Source organism: Rhinopithecus roxellana, chromosome 17 (assembly GCF_007565055.1).
Source record: "Rhinopithecus roxellana isolate Shanxi Qingling chromosome 17, ASM756505v1, whole genome shotgun sequence".
Taxonomy (NCBI): Eukaryota; Metazoa; Chordata; class Mammalia; order Primates; family Cercopithecidae; genus Rhinopithecus; species Rhinopithecus roxellana.
The window spans coordinates 86,562,539-86,578,776 of record NC_044565.1 but is presented as its reverse complement, the minus strand read 5'-3'; the positions used below and the strand labels follow the sequence as shown (position 1 = coordinate 86,578,776).

Below are 16,238 nucleotides of genomic sequence, written 5' to 3'. Positions count from 1 at the left end.
TTAAAAAGGTTTTTCCCGTGCAGTCAACGTGGCTAAGAGAATCTTTAAAAGGAGGTGGGTCGAGGGGGTCCTCACTGGGGAAGGGGTACGAAATGGAAGTGTATTCTGGGAATTGTAGTTCTCCACTGCTTTCTTCTCCCTTGGACTACTCGTCCCAAGATGCAGTTCCGCCTCCCAGATTCCCTAGTTACTGTCTCTAAGCACTGAAGTCGGTGTTTGGAGAAAGGGACTCAGGTGAGGACTGGAGGGAGGATGAAGCGGAATAATGGTTTCCGGAGCGTGGAGACGGGCCGGAAGTGACTAGGAAGAAAGGTTAAGGGGCGGGCCAAGAGTGCGGGGCACGAAAGGTGTCCTTCGCCCACTTGCAGAAGCGGTGAGGGGCAGAGAATCAGCGATCTACCAGCCGCTCCCTGGGCGTCTAAAGGAAGGGAATCTGCATGGCCTGCTCCAGGCAAACTGAAAAATAGGTGAAATCTTCGGAAGCGGGAGTTCAGCCCTTTCTCGCCTGTAGCCCCTCCCTGCTTTCAATCGCCAAGTCTCTCCCAGTCTAGGCAAGAGTCTGAGTATTATGTGTCACTCCTTAGTGTGACACGCTTTAATATGTTGAAAAATCTCAGGAGTTTTCAAATTTTAAAGTGAAGCCGTACGGAAAAGAAACCTGCAGAATGGCTATTTAGTTGTAGGATTTCCACATTTGGGCTTTGGGAGTCTTGGATCTGAGGGGAAGTTTTGGGGATATGTATCGGGTGCTCTTCCGGCAAGGAGGCCAATTAGAAGCAAGTTCCCCCCGTCCTTTCTCCACTCCACAAACCACAGAGTCCTTTCTAAGGAACCTTCTTAATGTCTTCTGTATTTATTTCTTCATCCTCTACCGCCTGCGACCCCATCCCCAAATTCAGACCTTCATTTTCTCTTGTCGGGGTTCCGTATGTAACTCTTTATCTCTCTCCAGTCTTTCCTCCTTTCTAACCCACCTTCACTATTGCCTCCAAAATATTCATTCTGAAAGGTAAATGTGTGTTATTATTCTACTTAAAATACCTCACCTTCAGGATACAATTCAAATCTCTTAGAATGACATGCAGGCTCTGCCTTCCTTACAACCCAATCTGCTAAACCCATTACTCTACATTTTAGTAAATGAAGCTAATTTAATTTCCTGACTTATGCTCTCCCGTGTTTTGGCATTTCTGAAGATTCCGATCGTTTCTTCTTCCTGGAACGTTTTTCCTTTTTTTTTATTTTTTTTTGTGCGTGGGTGTGTGTGTGTGTGTGTGTGACGGAATTTCGCTCTGTTGCCCAGGCTGGAGTGCAGTGGCGCAGTCTCAGCTCACTGCAAACTCTGCCTCCCAGGTTCAAGCAATTCTCCTGTCTCAGCCTCCCGAGTAGCTGGGATTACAGGCACCCACCACCATACCCAGCTAATTTTTGTATTTTTAGTAGAGATGGGGTTTCACCATGTTGGCCAGGCTGGTTTCGAACTCCTGACCTCAAACGATTCACCCACCTCGGCCTCCCAAAGTGCTGGGATTGCAGGCATGAGCCACCACGCCCTGCCTCCTGGAACATTTTTCATCCCATAGTCTGCCAACTAGTCTCTACAACAAAATTTCCCAGAGTGGCTTGTACACATTGTCTCTAATCTTTCCCTTCTGTTGTCTGAACCCACTCCTGTCAGGCTTTTGTCCCCACCATTCTGATGGGCTAGCTCTTGTAATAGTCACTAATGACCTCCATGTTGCTAAATTCAATGGTCATTTCATCTTATTTGATCTGTCAGCAGTATTTGACACAGTTGCTCATTCCATCTCTTTTTGAAACCCTTTCTTTACCTGACTTCACCTCTTTCAGTTTTTCTGCCACCCTGGAGGCTCTTTTCCAGGCTCATTTGCTGCTTCCTCTTGATCTGCCAGACCTCTAACCATGGAGTATCCCAAGACCCAGTCCTTGGACCTCTGCTTTGTCTGCATTTTCTTGGTTATCTCATTTTGTTTAGTAACTTTTAAAGTATCATCATATGCAAATGACTCATAAACTTATCTGTCACTCAGACCACTTACCTCAACTTTATATTCACATGTCTAGCTACGTACTCAACATCTCTAATGGATAGGCCCCAAACGGTTAATTTAATGAAATTGCTCTTCCCATCTTTATATATAGCAATTCCCATTTCTCCAGTCACTAAGGTCAAAAACTTTATGGTCATCCTTGACTGCTCTTTTAATATCCCACATCTTATCTACCTTGGCTGATCCTGGCTTTATTTTCAAAGTATATGCAGAACACTTCCCACTACCTCCATTGTTACCACCCTGATTCAAGCTACCATCATCTTTTGCCTTGATTATTGATTGCAATAGCCTCCTAACAGTATTTCCAGCTTTGACCCTTGCGTCTTATAATCTGTTTTCCACAGAACAACAAGAACAAAATTTTTCTTTTTTTTTTTTGAGATGGACTTTCACTCTTGCTGCCCAGGCTGGAGTGCAATGGCACAATCTTGGCTCACCGCAACCTCTGATTCCCAGGTTCAAGTGATTCTCCTGCCTCAGCCTCCCCAGCAACTGGGATTACAGGCATGCACCACCATGCCCAGCTAATGGTGTATTTTTAGTAGAGACAGGGTTTCTCCATGTTGGTCAGGCTGGTCTCAAACTCCTGAACTTAGGTGATCTGCCCGCCTCGGCCTCCCAAAGTGCTGGGATTACAGGAATGAGCCACCATGCCCGGCCAAGAACAATTCTTTAACATGTTAAGTCAGCTGTCACTCTTCTGCACACAGGCCTCTAAAGGCTTCTCATCTCACTCAGAGGAAAGCCTAAATTCTTACATCTGAGGCTGTTGCTCCAGCGCTGGAACAAGTAGAGGCCACAGTCCAGTGTTGCTGCCCTTGCCAAGTCTGCCCAGAGAAAGAGACCTCTTTTTCTAAACCGCACAAAGGTACCCCCTGGGCTGATAGTAGTTCTGCCCTCAAGACCCTACATCCTACATAATCTGGCAATTACCTCTCTGACCTCATCTCTTCTCTCCCTTTCTCATTATCTTCTAGCCCCACAGGCCCTCTTGCTGTTCCTCAAATGTTCTGTCCCACCGTGAGGCCTTTGGACTGGCTACTGTCTTTACCTCAACCACTCATCTCCCAGGAATCTACATGACCTGCTGTTTTCAGATTTCTGAAATGTCACCTTATCAGTGAGGTCTTTTATCTGTCATGACTTACTGCCCTTATAGAAAATAGCATCCTCCCTTACTCTCTATGCCCCGTACCTTGTTTTATTTTTCTTTTTTTTTTTTTTTTTTTTTTTGAGACGGAGTCTGGCTCTGTCGCCCAGGCTGGAGTGCGGTGGCCGGATCTCAGCTCACTGCAAGCTCCGCCTCCCGGGTTTATGCCATTTTCCTGCCTCAGCCTCCCGAGTAGCTGGGACTACAGGCGCCCGCCACCTCGCCCGGCCAATTTTTTGTATTCTTTAGTAGAGACGGGGTTTCACCGTATTAGCCAGGGTGGTCTCGATCTCCTGACCTTGTGATCCGCCCGTCTCGGCCTCCCAAAGTGCTGGGATTACAGGCTTGAGCCACCACGCCCGGCCTGTTTTATTTTTCTTCATACAACTTAACCCCCATCTGCATACTATATTTCTATCTATCTATCTATCTATATAATTATTTTCTTTTTCTTTTTTTTTTTTTTTTTTTGAGATGGAGTCTCCCTCTGTCGCCCAGGCTGTGTTACAGTGGTATAATTTCAGCCCACTGCAACCTCTGCCTCCCTGGTTCAAACGATTCTCATACCTCAGCCACCTAAGTTGCTGGGATTACAGGTGTGAGCCACTGCACCCAGCTAATTTTTGTATTTTTTAATAGAGACTGGGTTTTGCCATGTTGGCCAGGCTGATCTCGAACTCCTAACCTCAAGTGATCCATCTGCCTCGGCTTTCCAAAGTGCTGGGATTACAGGCATGAGCTGCCGTGCCTGGCCTTTTTTTTTTCTTGTGTGTTGTCTGTCTCTACATGAATGTAACCTCTAAAGGATTAGGGACTTTGTTTTGTTCAATCCTGTGTCTCCATTGTCTAGAATAATGGCAGACAAACAATAGGTGCCCCCCAAATATTGAGTAAATAAATGCAGCACAACTTCGGCATTGCCCTAGATTTTGTTTTACTAGATGTTTTCCCTGATGTTTCCTTGCCCCCTTCCACAGGCTGATGAGATGCCCCTCTGGCCTTCTGTAGCCCATTGTGCTCACCTCTGTCGCACTGCCTTTTCTGCTTTGTAGCAGTGGCTCATTTACTAGACCTGGAACACTTGACTAGGAACCCTTGTGACTTGTCAACATATCCCTAAATGTCTAATATGAATGAATGAACGAATGGTAATCTTGGTTGGTTTATGTAACTCAATGGCATTTTGTAGATGCTAAGGAGCAATCACTTTAGCTGTGTTCTGGTTTGAGAGCACCACAAGTCCAATGTCTTATAAACAGACTAGATTATTGTTCAGTGATTATTGGTTATTCAGCAAACATGTTTGAGTACTGCTCTGCTAGAAACTGTATTATGCACTTGCATGCATATGGTGGAGGAGGGATAATGGGGAATGAGAACATTTTGTCTCCTGATCTTGTCAGGCTTATAGCCTAACAGATGAGACATAATATAAACAGGAAGTCTGTAAGGCAGTGTGGTGGAAGAATAATACCATGATGGAAGTGCACAGTATTATGGGTGAACATAACAGTGGCATCTGACCAATTTTAAGGGAATCCAGGACAGCTTTCCTGAAGCTGAAGAAAGAGTAAAAGCCAAGTGAATCAAAGTGATAGTATGTATGTGTTTTGGGGGTTGGGGCTAATGTAGGAGGATGGTCTGAAGGGAGGGGGAGAAAATTATGAAAGATCCTAAGGTAAGAGAGGAAGTTCATGGGAGTGGGGATGGGGATATGGGGCAAAGGACAGGGACATGAAGAGAGTAAATTTGGTCAAAGAACAAGAGTAATTGGTTCCTGAAGGGCACTAACAGGCCAAGTAAAGGAATTTGGATTTTATCCTAAGGGTAATACTATAGGAAGCCACTGGTTTCCAAATGTCACTACCCCCTCCCTAATGACAACACTTGTTTCTTCCTCTTTTGACTTTTATCTTTTACTTTTTTTTTTGAGACGGAGTCTTCCTCTATTGCCCAGGCCGGAGTGCAGTGGCGTAGTCTTGGCTCACTGCAACCTCCGCCTCTAGGCTTCAAGTGATTCTCCTGCCTTAGCCTCCTGAGTAACTGGGATTACAGGCGTGTGCCACCACGCCTGGCTAATTTTTGTATTTTTGGTAGAGATGGGGTTTCACCATATTGGTTAGACTGGTTTCAAACTGCTGAGGCCAAAGCAGGCTGATCACTTGAGGCCAGGAGTTCGAGACCAGCCTGGCCAACATGGTGAAACCCCATCTCTACTAAAATTAGAGAAAATTAGCCAGACTTGGTGCCCTTCACCTCTAGTTTCAGGTACTCGGGAGGGTAAGGCAGGAGAATCACTTGAATTCAGAAAGTGAAGTTTGCAGTGAGCCGAGATCGTGCCACTGCACTCTGGCCTGGGCGACAGAGCAAGACTGTCTCAAATCAAAACAAAAATAGTGAAACTATCTGACAATGGGGGAATAAATTAATGGAGCATCATACCATGAAATACTGTGTAAGCTTTAGAAGTCATGTTTTAAAAAATGATTTAACAACATGAAAAAGTGCTTTTAATATTAAGTGAAAAAAATGTGATACACAACTGAATATAGAGTTTAATTTCAAGTTTTATAAGGTTTGGAAGGAAATATTCCAAAATATTAAATACATATTTATTTCATTAATTTTGTTTGGTTTTTATTTTCCAAATTTTATACCAGGAGTATGCTTCTGTAATTAGGGAAAAAGTTACGATGTTTTGCCTTGCCAGCCATTATTAAGCAAGCCAAGAGTTCTGTTTGAACTTAATGTGACTAAATCTTAGGAACTAACTTCTGTATCCAACTTCAGTCAGACAATGATTTTTTTTTTTTTGGAAAAACTTTTTTTTTTTTGAAATGGAGTCTCACTCATGGCTGGAGTGCCGTGGTGCCATCTCCGGTCACTGCAACCTCCGCCTCCCAGGTTCAGGCCACTCTCCTGCCTCAGCCTCCTGAGTAGCTGGGACTACAGGCGCCCGCCACCATGGCCGGCTAACTTTTTTGTATTTTTAGTAGAGACGGGGTTTCACCGTGTTAGCCAGGATGGTCTCAATCTCCTGACCTCGTGATCCGCCTGCCTTGGCCTCCCAAAATCAAGCTGGGATTACAGGCTTGAGCCACCGCGCCCTTCAGTAAAAACTCTTTATTCATTCCTTCATCACGTGACAGTTGGCCTTGAGTATTTCCAAAGAGCAGTTCCTGCCTCAGAACTCTAAGCAGACATTCCAGAGCTCACAGATCAGTGCCACACCAACTGCTACCTGGAAGCTTCAGGGAGATGGGGAGCCTGGAGGAGGGGATGCTGCAGGAACCCTGGCAGGCAGTGGGGTCAGGCTTCGAAGGCATCCAGGACTGAATTCGAGATGGCAGGGGGCAAGCAGGCAGGCAGCGTGTTGGTCATGAGGTGCGGGGTGAGGGCAGGAAGCCCACAGCATTACTGACTTGGGGTTGGAAGAGACAGATTGGAGGGGCCCGAGCTGAAGCCAGAGCCTGAGGGAACTGGAGAGGCTGTAAGCCAGCACTCAGCTTCCCAGGAGACCCCAACCATTGCCGGGTCCAGAGTGCCCCGGGAGAACGTCAGGTATCCACGTATTTCAGTGGAAGATTCTTTTTCCAAACATTAGCTGGTTCTTTGGGTTTTTAATTATAAACAGAGTACATGATCAAGGTTAAAACCATTTTCCAAGCATCACATAAGGATGGGAAGTAAAAATTCTATCCTGCTCTAGCCCTTCCAGACTGGCTCCAGAAGGCAGCTGCTGTCAATGATTTTCCTTACAGAGAGACCACTGCAGCCACCTACTGTGCGCCATGGCCCCCACACAGCATGGCGTCTTCCCCTACACGGACCTGCAGGTGGCCTCTTAGGAGCTGCCTCGCTGAAGGAGGTCATCCCTCTCAGTCACATCTGCCCCAGTTCCCTGCTGTGTCTGGTCTGGCATCTATCTGCCTTTGGGCTACTTTTTCGGCACAGCTCCCTGGGCCTGTGGCTGCTCCAAGCTGGACTCCAGCTCCCCTGGGCTGCAGTGCTGCTCCCTATGGTCCAGAAACAAGGCCCGGAACGGCGACTCCCAGCTTAGCAGCATCTCTGGCGCAGGCTGGCCCAGGAGCTTTCCTTTTCTCCAAGTCTTGCTGAATTTTCTGAGGAAAAGCACGATGTTCTCCTGGACACAAGGGAGGCAGAATCTCTTGAAGTAGAAAAAAGTGCACTCCTTTCCAGTCTTCCTTTCTCAGCTTTTCCTGGACCGCCAGCTCCTCAATGCGCCTCAGACACTCCCTACCCGCACTGCGGAGGCTCCTCCTGCCCTGGCCCATCTCATCCCCCCTTGGCTGTTGATACAGCTCCCCTGTGTGCATGTCGCCCTGTGGCAGATGCTCAGGGACTTAGACTCCTGGATCACTCCTAGTACACTGGCCACACAACCTGATGCACAAACTGCAGCGCCAGCCAAGGACCAGGAATCTGACCTTGTCGGAGATGAAGGGATCCTTCATGACATAGCTTTCCTCCAGAAGGACTATCGACTGGATGTAGCGAGCTGTCAAGGCATAGAGTTCACACTCAAACACTCCCAGAGCGCGGCACTCTGCATGAGACGCCATCCAGCTCCTTCTTTGACTATGGAATTAAGTACAACATTATCAGCTGGCCTCTGGCTCCTGGTTGTGACCTCCCCTCGCCTGAACTGAGTTTGGTGTGTAAGGGCGTATCAAGTTGTATGGGCTTCGCCGCTGGGTGACCCCAAATGCAACTCCAGGAAGCGTGGGTTACCAATGACTTTAAAGTTTCGATCAGCCGAGCGTGGTGGCTCTTGCTTGTAATCTCAGCACTTTGGGAGGCCGAGGCGAGTGGTCACGAGGTCAGGAGTTCAAGACCAGCCTGGCCAACATGGTGAAACCCCCGTCTCTACTAAAAATACAAAAATTAGCCAGGCGTGGTGGCGGACGCCTGTAGTCCTAGCTACTCTAGAGGTTGAGGGGGGGAGAATCGCGTGAACCCGGCAGGCGGAGCTTGCAGTGAGCCGAGATCGTGCCGCTGCACTCCAGCCTGGGCGACAGAGCGAGACTCTGTCTCAAAAAAAAAAAAAAAAAAAAGCTACTATCAGATCGCGGGCGTGCGTGAACCTGATCCCGCTTCTCTTCTGAACACCCGGGCGTCCTAGGCCCCTGCCGAGGCTCCTGGGGGCGGCGCCTGTAAGCAGGGACCGCTGAGCGGGTCCGGAGGCGGTAGTGGTCCCCGCGAGCCTCCGCGCGCCCTCACTCGCCCCAGCGCCGCCCGAGGTCAGGGGGGACCGTCCCGCGAGGCCGACACCCCGCTCCTCCATCCGGTCCCCAAAGCCCAGAGCTGCCGCGCCGACCCCTGGCGCTCGGAGCACAGCAGGCCACGCCGGTGGAGAACTCAATGCCGGCGAGTAGGAGGTGCCCTAAGGCGGGGCTGGACCGGCCCACAGCGCGCTCGCCCCCGCCGGGCCGCTGCAGCTCATGTTTTTTTTTTTTTTGTTTTTTTGTTTTTTTGAGATGGCATCTCGCTCTGTCACCCAGGCTGGAGTGCAGTGGCGCAATCTCGGCTCACTGCAAGCTCTATGTGGCTGCTTGAAAGCTGTACACTGAAAAATACTGTTATTTTTGACATAATTGAGGGATGGATTTTAGCAGAAGTCCTGACCTCTTTTTGCTTAGTACTTTAATATTAAAGATGATTATAATAAAGTTTATTATAAAATAAATACATTATTTATAGCTGTTTTGTGCTGGATGAAGCTAGGCCAGATAAGCGTGGGGGTCGTAAAATATTTGACCTTGTTTGTGTCAAGAGACTTACAAACTAGTTTTCCCACATGACACAAATAAATATAAAATACCAAACCTTCTATTAGAAAGTGCGAATTATACATAAGAAGCCATCAATTATATGATACATGTGAGAGGAGTTGTGCACAGTTAGGAAGAGAAGAGCTCTTCATTGAATGATGTTTGGTATTTCTGTGTTTCTGTCCCAGAGCAGCAGCATATGGCAGTGGAATAGCATAGTTTTTTTTTGTTGTTGTTTGTTTGTTTTTTGTTTTGTTTTTTTTTTTTTTTTTGAGACTGAGTTTCGCTCTTGTTGCCCAGGCTAGTGTAATGGCTCGATCTTGCCGCAACCTCTGCCTCCCGGGTTCAAGCGATCCTCCTGCCTCAGCTTCCTGAGTAGCTAGGATTACAGGCATGCGCAACCACGTCTGGCTAATTTTGTATTTTCAATAGAGACGGGGTTTCTCCGTTCTGGTCAGGCTGGGCTTGAACTCCCGACGTCAGGTGATCCACCTGCCTCGGCCTCCCCAAGACCTGGGATTACAGGCATGAGACACCACGCTTGGCAGCACAGACCTTTTAATATATAGGTTGAAGTATTTATCACAGCGACAGATGGAAAATTTTTTTCTGAAGAAAATATCTTTTCAGATCAATATGTGACTTAATTTTAAAAATTATTATATTAATTGTTGCTCTTTTTTTTTTCTTTCAGGCTTATCAAAGTTTTGGCTTTGTTGCAAGAGCAGGTCAAGATTTAACTTTTTCTTCAGTGAGCAAGTGTGCAGATTGTCAAATATGTCAGTTCATCAAATAAGAAAACATGCAGTTCTACCACCTATCATTTGTAGAAGTGACAAGGAATTTTTGGAAAGTATGCAAAGATACATAATTACAGAAACTGAAAGACTGGGCTGTAATGAGGAAGGACCTGCTGATGAATATTACATCATATACCGAAATGTTTTTGATAAGGTATCACAATGCTCTTAAAACAATTAAGTTGTCATGGAGATAACAATGATCTATGTTGACAACCAGTATTCCTGCCTTAGTAACACTACTGTTTGAATGATCACATTCCATTTGCTGATTTTGAGACATTCATCCAGTTTCTCAGAAAGGCATAAATGGGAAAAATGCACTTCTGGATTTGTATTTCCTGACTGTGAATGAATGTTTCAGTTATCTTAGCTTAAGAGCAGATTATAAGTTTCCTTTATATATATTTTTAAAGACAGAGTCTCAATGTATCACCCAGGCTGGAGTGCAGTGGCATACTCATATCTCACTGCAGCCTCAAAATCCTGGGTTCAAGTGATCTTCCTGCCTCAGCCTCCTGTATAGCTGGGACTACAGGCTTGTGCCGCCACTCCTGACTAATTTTTAAATTTTTTTGTAGAGACAAGGTCTCTATGTTGCCTAGGCTGGTCTTGCACTCCTGGCCTCAAGCAATCCTCCTATCTTGGCCTCCCAAAGTGCTGGGATTACAGGCATGAACTACCAGCGCCTAGCCCAAACTATCAGTTTTTGATCAACTACCTGGCTGTATCTGCTCTCTGATAATAATTTTGACCTTTTCATCTAAAAGTATCATCTGATTTATTAGGAATTGGGCTGCAAGCAGGAGCATGATGCTTCCTTGTTATTTTGAGTTTGTTTGTTGTATCATTAAAATCTTGATTTAGATTTGATCTAACATTAAATTGAGATTCCTTGTAGATTGGAGTTCTATCTAGAATTATCTAGTCATGGTTTACAAGGAATTAGACTGGACTTAATATTGGAAATATGGAGATCAGCTTAGAAAATACTATCACTTTGTGGAACATATTTGATTTTGCTTTTTAAGGTTTTAGAAATACCTATTATCCTTCTAAACAATTGCAGTTTGCCCAACAATCGTAATTTATTTATGCAGCTTTTTTTTTCCACCCCATTCTGGGAAGATGCCCTGACAGTGAAATAAGTGAAATCAGCATCTTTCCTCTTTGCCAGAGGAAGTACTTACCTTAAGACTTCAGTAAACTGTTGGTCTCTGAGTAAACAGCCACAGGCAAAATAGAAACTCAGTCTTTTAATTTTTAAACATTATACACTATGACTCTTATTTCTCCTCTAAATAAAAACCTAGTGCCTCTCTCTAAGGGAAAGTGAGCATATGATAGTGATATATACCTACCTGTAGAATAAGGAAAGTTGATACATATTCATAGGAGTAATAGAGAGAAACAGAGTCTTTCCTTCCTTCCTTTTTTTTTTTTTTTTTTTTTTTTTTGAGAGGGAGTCTCACTTTGTGGCCCAGGCTGGAGTGCAGTGGTGCAATCCTGCGATTTCGGCTCACTGCAAGCTCCGCCTCCCAGCTTCACGCCATTCTCCTGCCTCAACCTCCCAAGTAGCTGGGACCACAGGCACCCGCCACCACGCCTGGCTAATTTTTTGTATTTTTAGTAGAGACGGGATTTCACTGTGTTAGCCAGGATGGTCTCGATCTCCTGACCTTGTGATCCGCCCGCCTAGGCCTCCCAAAGTGCTGGGATTACAGGCGTGAGCCACCGCCCCCGGCCTTTCCTTCCTTTTATATCATACAGAAAATCTATCTTTTAGACTTGGTACATTGGCAGGTTAGCTTCATTTTATATGCGTTATGATCAATGATATTCCTCTTGGTGTTTTAGTTATTAAGGAATGTATTGAATGGATGTTTAAATAAAGATAATGTATTGAATAGGTTTTATAAATATCAAGAGTCATGCTGCGACTCTACTGTGTGAAATTAGCAAAGGAACGTCATAACTGTAATGTGTATCTTTGCATGCCCGAGTGCTAACACTTGTCAGAATTTTTCTTACATGAAGAGCTCTCTGCTTTGCATTAATGTAGTTATAGTGAAGTCATTTTGGAGGTATTGTTGGCAACTTTAATTCCTAGAGAAAACATACGGTGTTAAATAGAAAATAATATTGACGTCTATAGTCCCTGTTTCTTTTCTCCTAGTGAGGAGAAAAGATTTCCATTTGTACTATTTGCATATTACATAATTGTAAATTTTACTTTGTAAAGAATTCTGTTCTTCAGGACTGAGAGGGGATCTAGAAATGGAAGTCATTTGGTACTTTGAGAAACTTTTCTTCTAGCTTCTTGATAACAGATAATTTGCCTTTTTCATTTTCACATTATTTTAGCACCTTTGATTATTAATGAACTATTAATGACTGTCTTCTTTGATCTTCCTACCCTCTTAAAAGGACCTAGTTGGGCAGAAGATAAAAGTGTCAGCTTGCATCTCTGGGTACTTCGAACCAGGGAACAAATACCAAATTGTGTTTAAAATCAAAGATAGATGGTTTGACCTGGAGAATCATGCCTGAATCAAAGCAAGGAGGACTTGAAACTCATACCAAGAGTTGGGGGTGGATTGTAGGGTGAATGAAAAACCTAGTAAGCAAAGAAGACCAAAGCTTGGAAGAATGAGCTTTTTTAGAAATGGATGACTTACCCGGCTGGGTGCAATAGCTCGTGTCTGTAATCCTAGAACTTTGAGAGGATTGGTAGGAACATCGCTTGAGGCTAGGAGTTTGAGACCAGCCTGGGCAACATAGCAAGACTGTCTCTACCAAAAAAGAAAAGGGGGGCGGGGCTATGGAGGTAGCTGGACTCTGTAAAGTGGCTGACCTTTTGTGTTCCTATAGCATATTGTACAAATAGTTCAGATCCGTATGTAGGAGCTGAGGGGGAATGAAAACCATACCTCTTCTCCCTCAGACCCCTGTAACTGGTAAGTATAGCTATGGTTATTTTCTTGGATTTAGTAGCAGTCTTAATGCAGGGGTCTCAAACTTGAATGCCTGCAGAAGCCACCAAGGTAATATAAAAGAGTTAAGTGGGCTGGTTATAAGAGAATAAGGAGTGGTGGGGATTGTGGTAAAATGAAAAACCAACCTAATCAAAAACTCTAGCTATTATTGCCATTCAAGAATAGGGGTTGCATGGAGGTAGATTTTTCAGAGTTTGCAAGAGAAGCTGATAATGTGGTTTTGGGGTGAAATTTCCTGAATTTTAAAATATTTTGTTGGTTAAGCAAAATTGCCAGCTGTATTCAACCTGTGGTGTGCCAGTTTGCATATTCTACTTCAGTGTATTTTCTGTGCATTCATAAAGGTTCCCATGAGTGCTCTTCTGAAATCTGTTTCTTCTAGCAAACAGACTTGGGAGCTGATCATGATACCACTACATATTTATTATCTACTCATTAATGTATATGAGCTGTCTTGGATTGTTGCAGCATATCAGAGGAGTGTATGAAGCAGATGGCCAGGAGCAACAGGGTACTTAATTTGGAAAGCCACAGATTGATGACCTCTATTTTATTAAAGATTCTTGATATGGGTGGATAGGTAGTGTGGTCATCTCCATGGCACTTGCCAGGAGATCAATAATCTCCTTATATCATTTGCTGATAGACCAGATGCCTTCCTAGATAATTTTTTCTAGATATTGCCTAGGTAAAGAAAGCCAATGGGGGATACCAGAGGCTAGAGATGTAGAAGGAATAGAAAGCATAATTGCAGCTTTCTGAGAAAATGAGGGATTGAGCCTGTCTATTCTCTGTATTCATCAATCCCTCTGAAATCCTCATGTGCAGAATATGGAAACCATACATTATTTATAACTTTTCTATTTTTATTTTTTGACTTATTTAAAAATGTTTCTTTATTTTTGCATGGGTAAGGCATATATAATATTAACAAAAAATGAATAAATAAACCAGTAAAGGAGATTGTACAATGGAAAGTCTGGCCCTTCTCATCTCAGATTCTACTTCTCCTGTCCTTCTCTGCAGGCACCCACTGTTTCTGTTTTCTTCTGTTATCCTTCCAGAGATTTTCTGTGCCTAAACACCATTTGAAGCCATGACTGTATAGTGATGAGGGGTTTTTTACAGTTGCACATGACATCCTGGGATTAGAAATGCAATTAGATATTGAGAATATTGATGAGCCAATAGGAGCTGATGGGTTAGAAAAATAAGGAGGTGAAGAGAGTCCAGGATTTTAAGGTTTAAATGAAGTTAGAGACTAGATTTGGAGGGAGTAAGAGAAGATACAGAATTATATTTAAAAGATTCAGAATTGGGAAAATTAGAACTAGTATTAGTTTTAACTGAAATCATATAATGTGTGTGTTCCTACCAAGTAGAACAAAAATATGGCCTTTTTTTCCTCTCATATTTAAACTCCACATTATCTACCATAATGTTCCACAAAGAGCACATATTTAGTAAATATTGCCTTTAGTGTTTGAGCTTGCTGTAAAGTTTAGATTTCTAATTGCTAATCATGTTTCATTTTAAAAATAATCTATAATGTTATTTGTGATAATTTCAATCCATAGTCTTTTAGAAAAAATATCAATACCATAGGCAGAAAAATAATATTTCAGGTAATAGAGCATGTTACTGCATACAAATGCGTTCTTACTTCAATCAAAAAAGAATATGATGCCTTTATTGAGACAATAAAGAAAGGCCGAAGAACTGCATTTTGTCTTCATGGAAAACTTAAAGGTTTGGCAGCAGAGCCTACAGCTTTGGTATATCACAGGAAAAGAACAATCCAACTTGAAGCAAAGTAAGTGTTTTAGTAACTAGCCCAAAAGATAGTAGTTGTTGCTTGATTATAATAACTAGCCAGTGTAACTCTAGCCGGTGGCTCTTGGTCTTATTTTTCAATTTTATTTAAAAGACACATTTTTATGTTACCTTCTCCTAGTAACTTGAAGTTACTGTATTATTTACTTCAATTAAAAAATATTACTTTTGTTTGAGAACTTATAGTACCTCTTAGTGTGTGTGTGTGTGTGTATATATATATATATATATTTTTTTCTTTTTTCTTTTTTTTTTTGAGACAGGGTTTCACTCTTGTTGCCCAGGCTGGAGTGGAATGGTGCAATCTTGGCTCACTGCAACCTCTGCCTCCTGGTCTCAATCTATTGTCCTGCTTCAGCCTCCTGAATAGCTGGGACTATAGGTGCATGCCACCATGCCCAGCTAATTTTTTTTTTAATATGAAAAATAGAGGCCGGGCGAGGTGGCTCATGCTTGTAATCCCAGCACTTTGGGAGGCCCAGGTGGGCGGATCACGAGGTCAGGAGATCGAGACCATCCTGGCTAACACGGTGAAACCCCATCTCTACTAAAAATACAAAAAATTAGCTGGGCGAGGTGGCAGGCGCCTGTAGTTCCAGCTACTCGGGAGTCTGAGGCAGGAGAATGGCGTGAACCCAAGAGGCGGAGTTTGCAGTGAGCCGAGATCGCGCCACTGCACTCTAGTCTGGGAGACAGAGCGAGACTCCGCCTCAAAAAAAAAAAAAAAAAAAAAGAATAAGAGAGATGGGGTCTCACTGTGTTGCCTAGGCTGGTCTCAAATTGCTGAGCTCAAGCAATCCTCCTGCCTTGGCCTCCCAAAGTGCTAAGATTGAAGGTGTGAACCACTGTGCCCAGTCAAAAAGGTAAGAGTGGGCAGTTATAGTTTTTTTGTTTGTTTGAAGTAGGGTCTTGCTGTGTTGCCCAGGCTGGAGTGCAGTAGCTTGATCTTGGCCCACTGCAACCTCTGCCTCCCAGGCACAAGTGATCCTCCCACCTCAGCCTCCCAAGTAGCTGGGAGTACAGGCACAAGCTACCATACCTGGCTAATTTTTTTTTTTTTTTTTTTGTAGAGGTGGAGTTTTGCTATGTCAGGCTAATTTTTGTATTTTCTGTAGAGATGGGGTCTTGCCATGTTGCCCAGGTTGGTCTCCAACTTGTGAGCTCAAGTGATCTGCATGCCTTGGCCTCCCAAAGTGCTGGAATTACAGGCATGAGCCACCACTCCTGCCCTTCTTAGTATAATTGAAAGCACATTGTGGTATAAAATGAGGGCCCACACAGGGTGGACTCATCACCTGTAATCCCAGCACTTTGGGAGGCTGAGGTAGGAGGATTGCCTGAGCCCAGGAGTTTGAGATCAGCCTGGGCAATATGGTGAGTCCCTGTCTTTACAAGTTCAAAAAAAAATTAGCTGGGTGTGGTCCCAGTTGCTTGGAAGGCTGAGGTGGGAGGATTGGTTGAGCCTGAGAGATGGAGACAAGTGAGCCACGATTGCGCCACTGCACTCCAGCCTGGGTGACAGAGTGAGAACCCATCTCAAGGAAAAAAAAAAAAAAGAATAAAATAAAATAATTAAGGGATACAGGTAATTG

At 44.1% G+C, this 16,238-nt stretch overlaps 1 protein-coding gene across 5 annotated transcripts in view; it reads left to right on the top strand.

Annotated features, from left to right (window-relative positions):
* CLHC1 (clathrin heavy chain linker domain containing 1) overlaps positions 1–16,238 on the top strand; it is an 82,129-nt gene that overhangs the window by 117 nt on the left and 65,774 nt on the right. For 2 of the 5 annotated variants that reach the window (XM_030920586.1, XM_030920585.1), the window contains exons 1-2: positions 99–234; positions 13,840–14,626. In XM_030920586.1, coding sequence (XP_030776446.1) covers positions 14,548–14,626 — 79 coding nt within the window. In that variant the 5' untranslated portion in view covers positions 99–234; positions 13,840–14,547. Of the gene's footprint in view, positions 1–98; positions 468–3,052; positions 3,201–9,711; positions 9,972–13,839; positions 14,627–16,238 lie in introns of those variants that run through there. The other 3 variants (XM_030920581.1, XM_030920584.1, XM_030920583.1) reach the window with 3 other exon arrangements.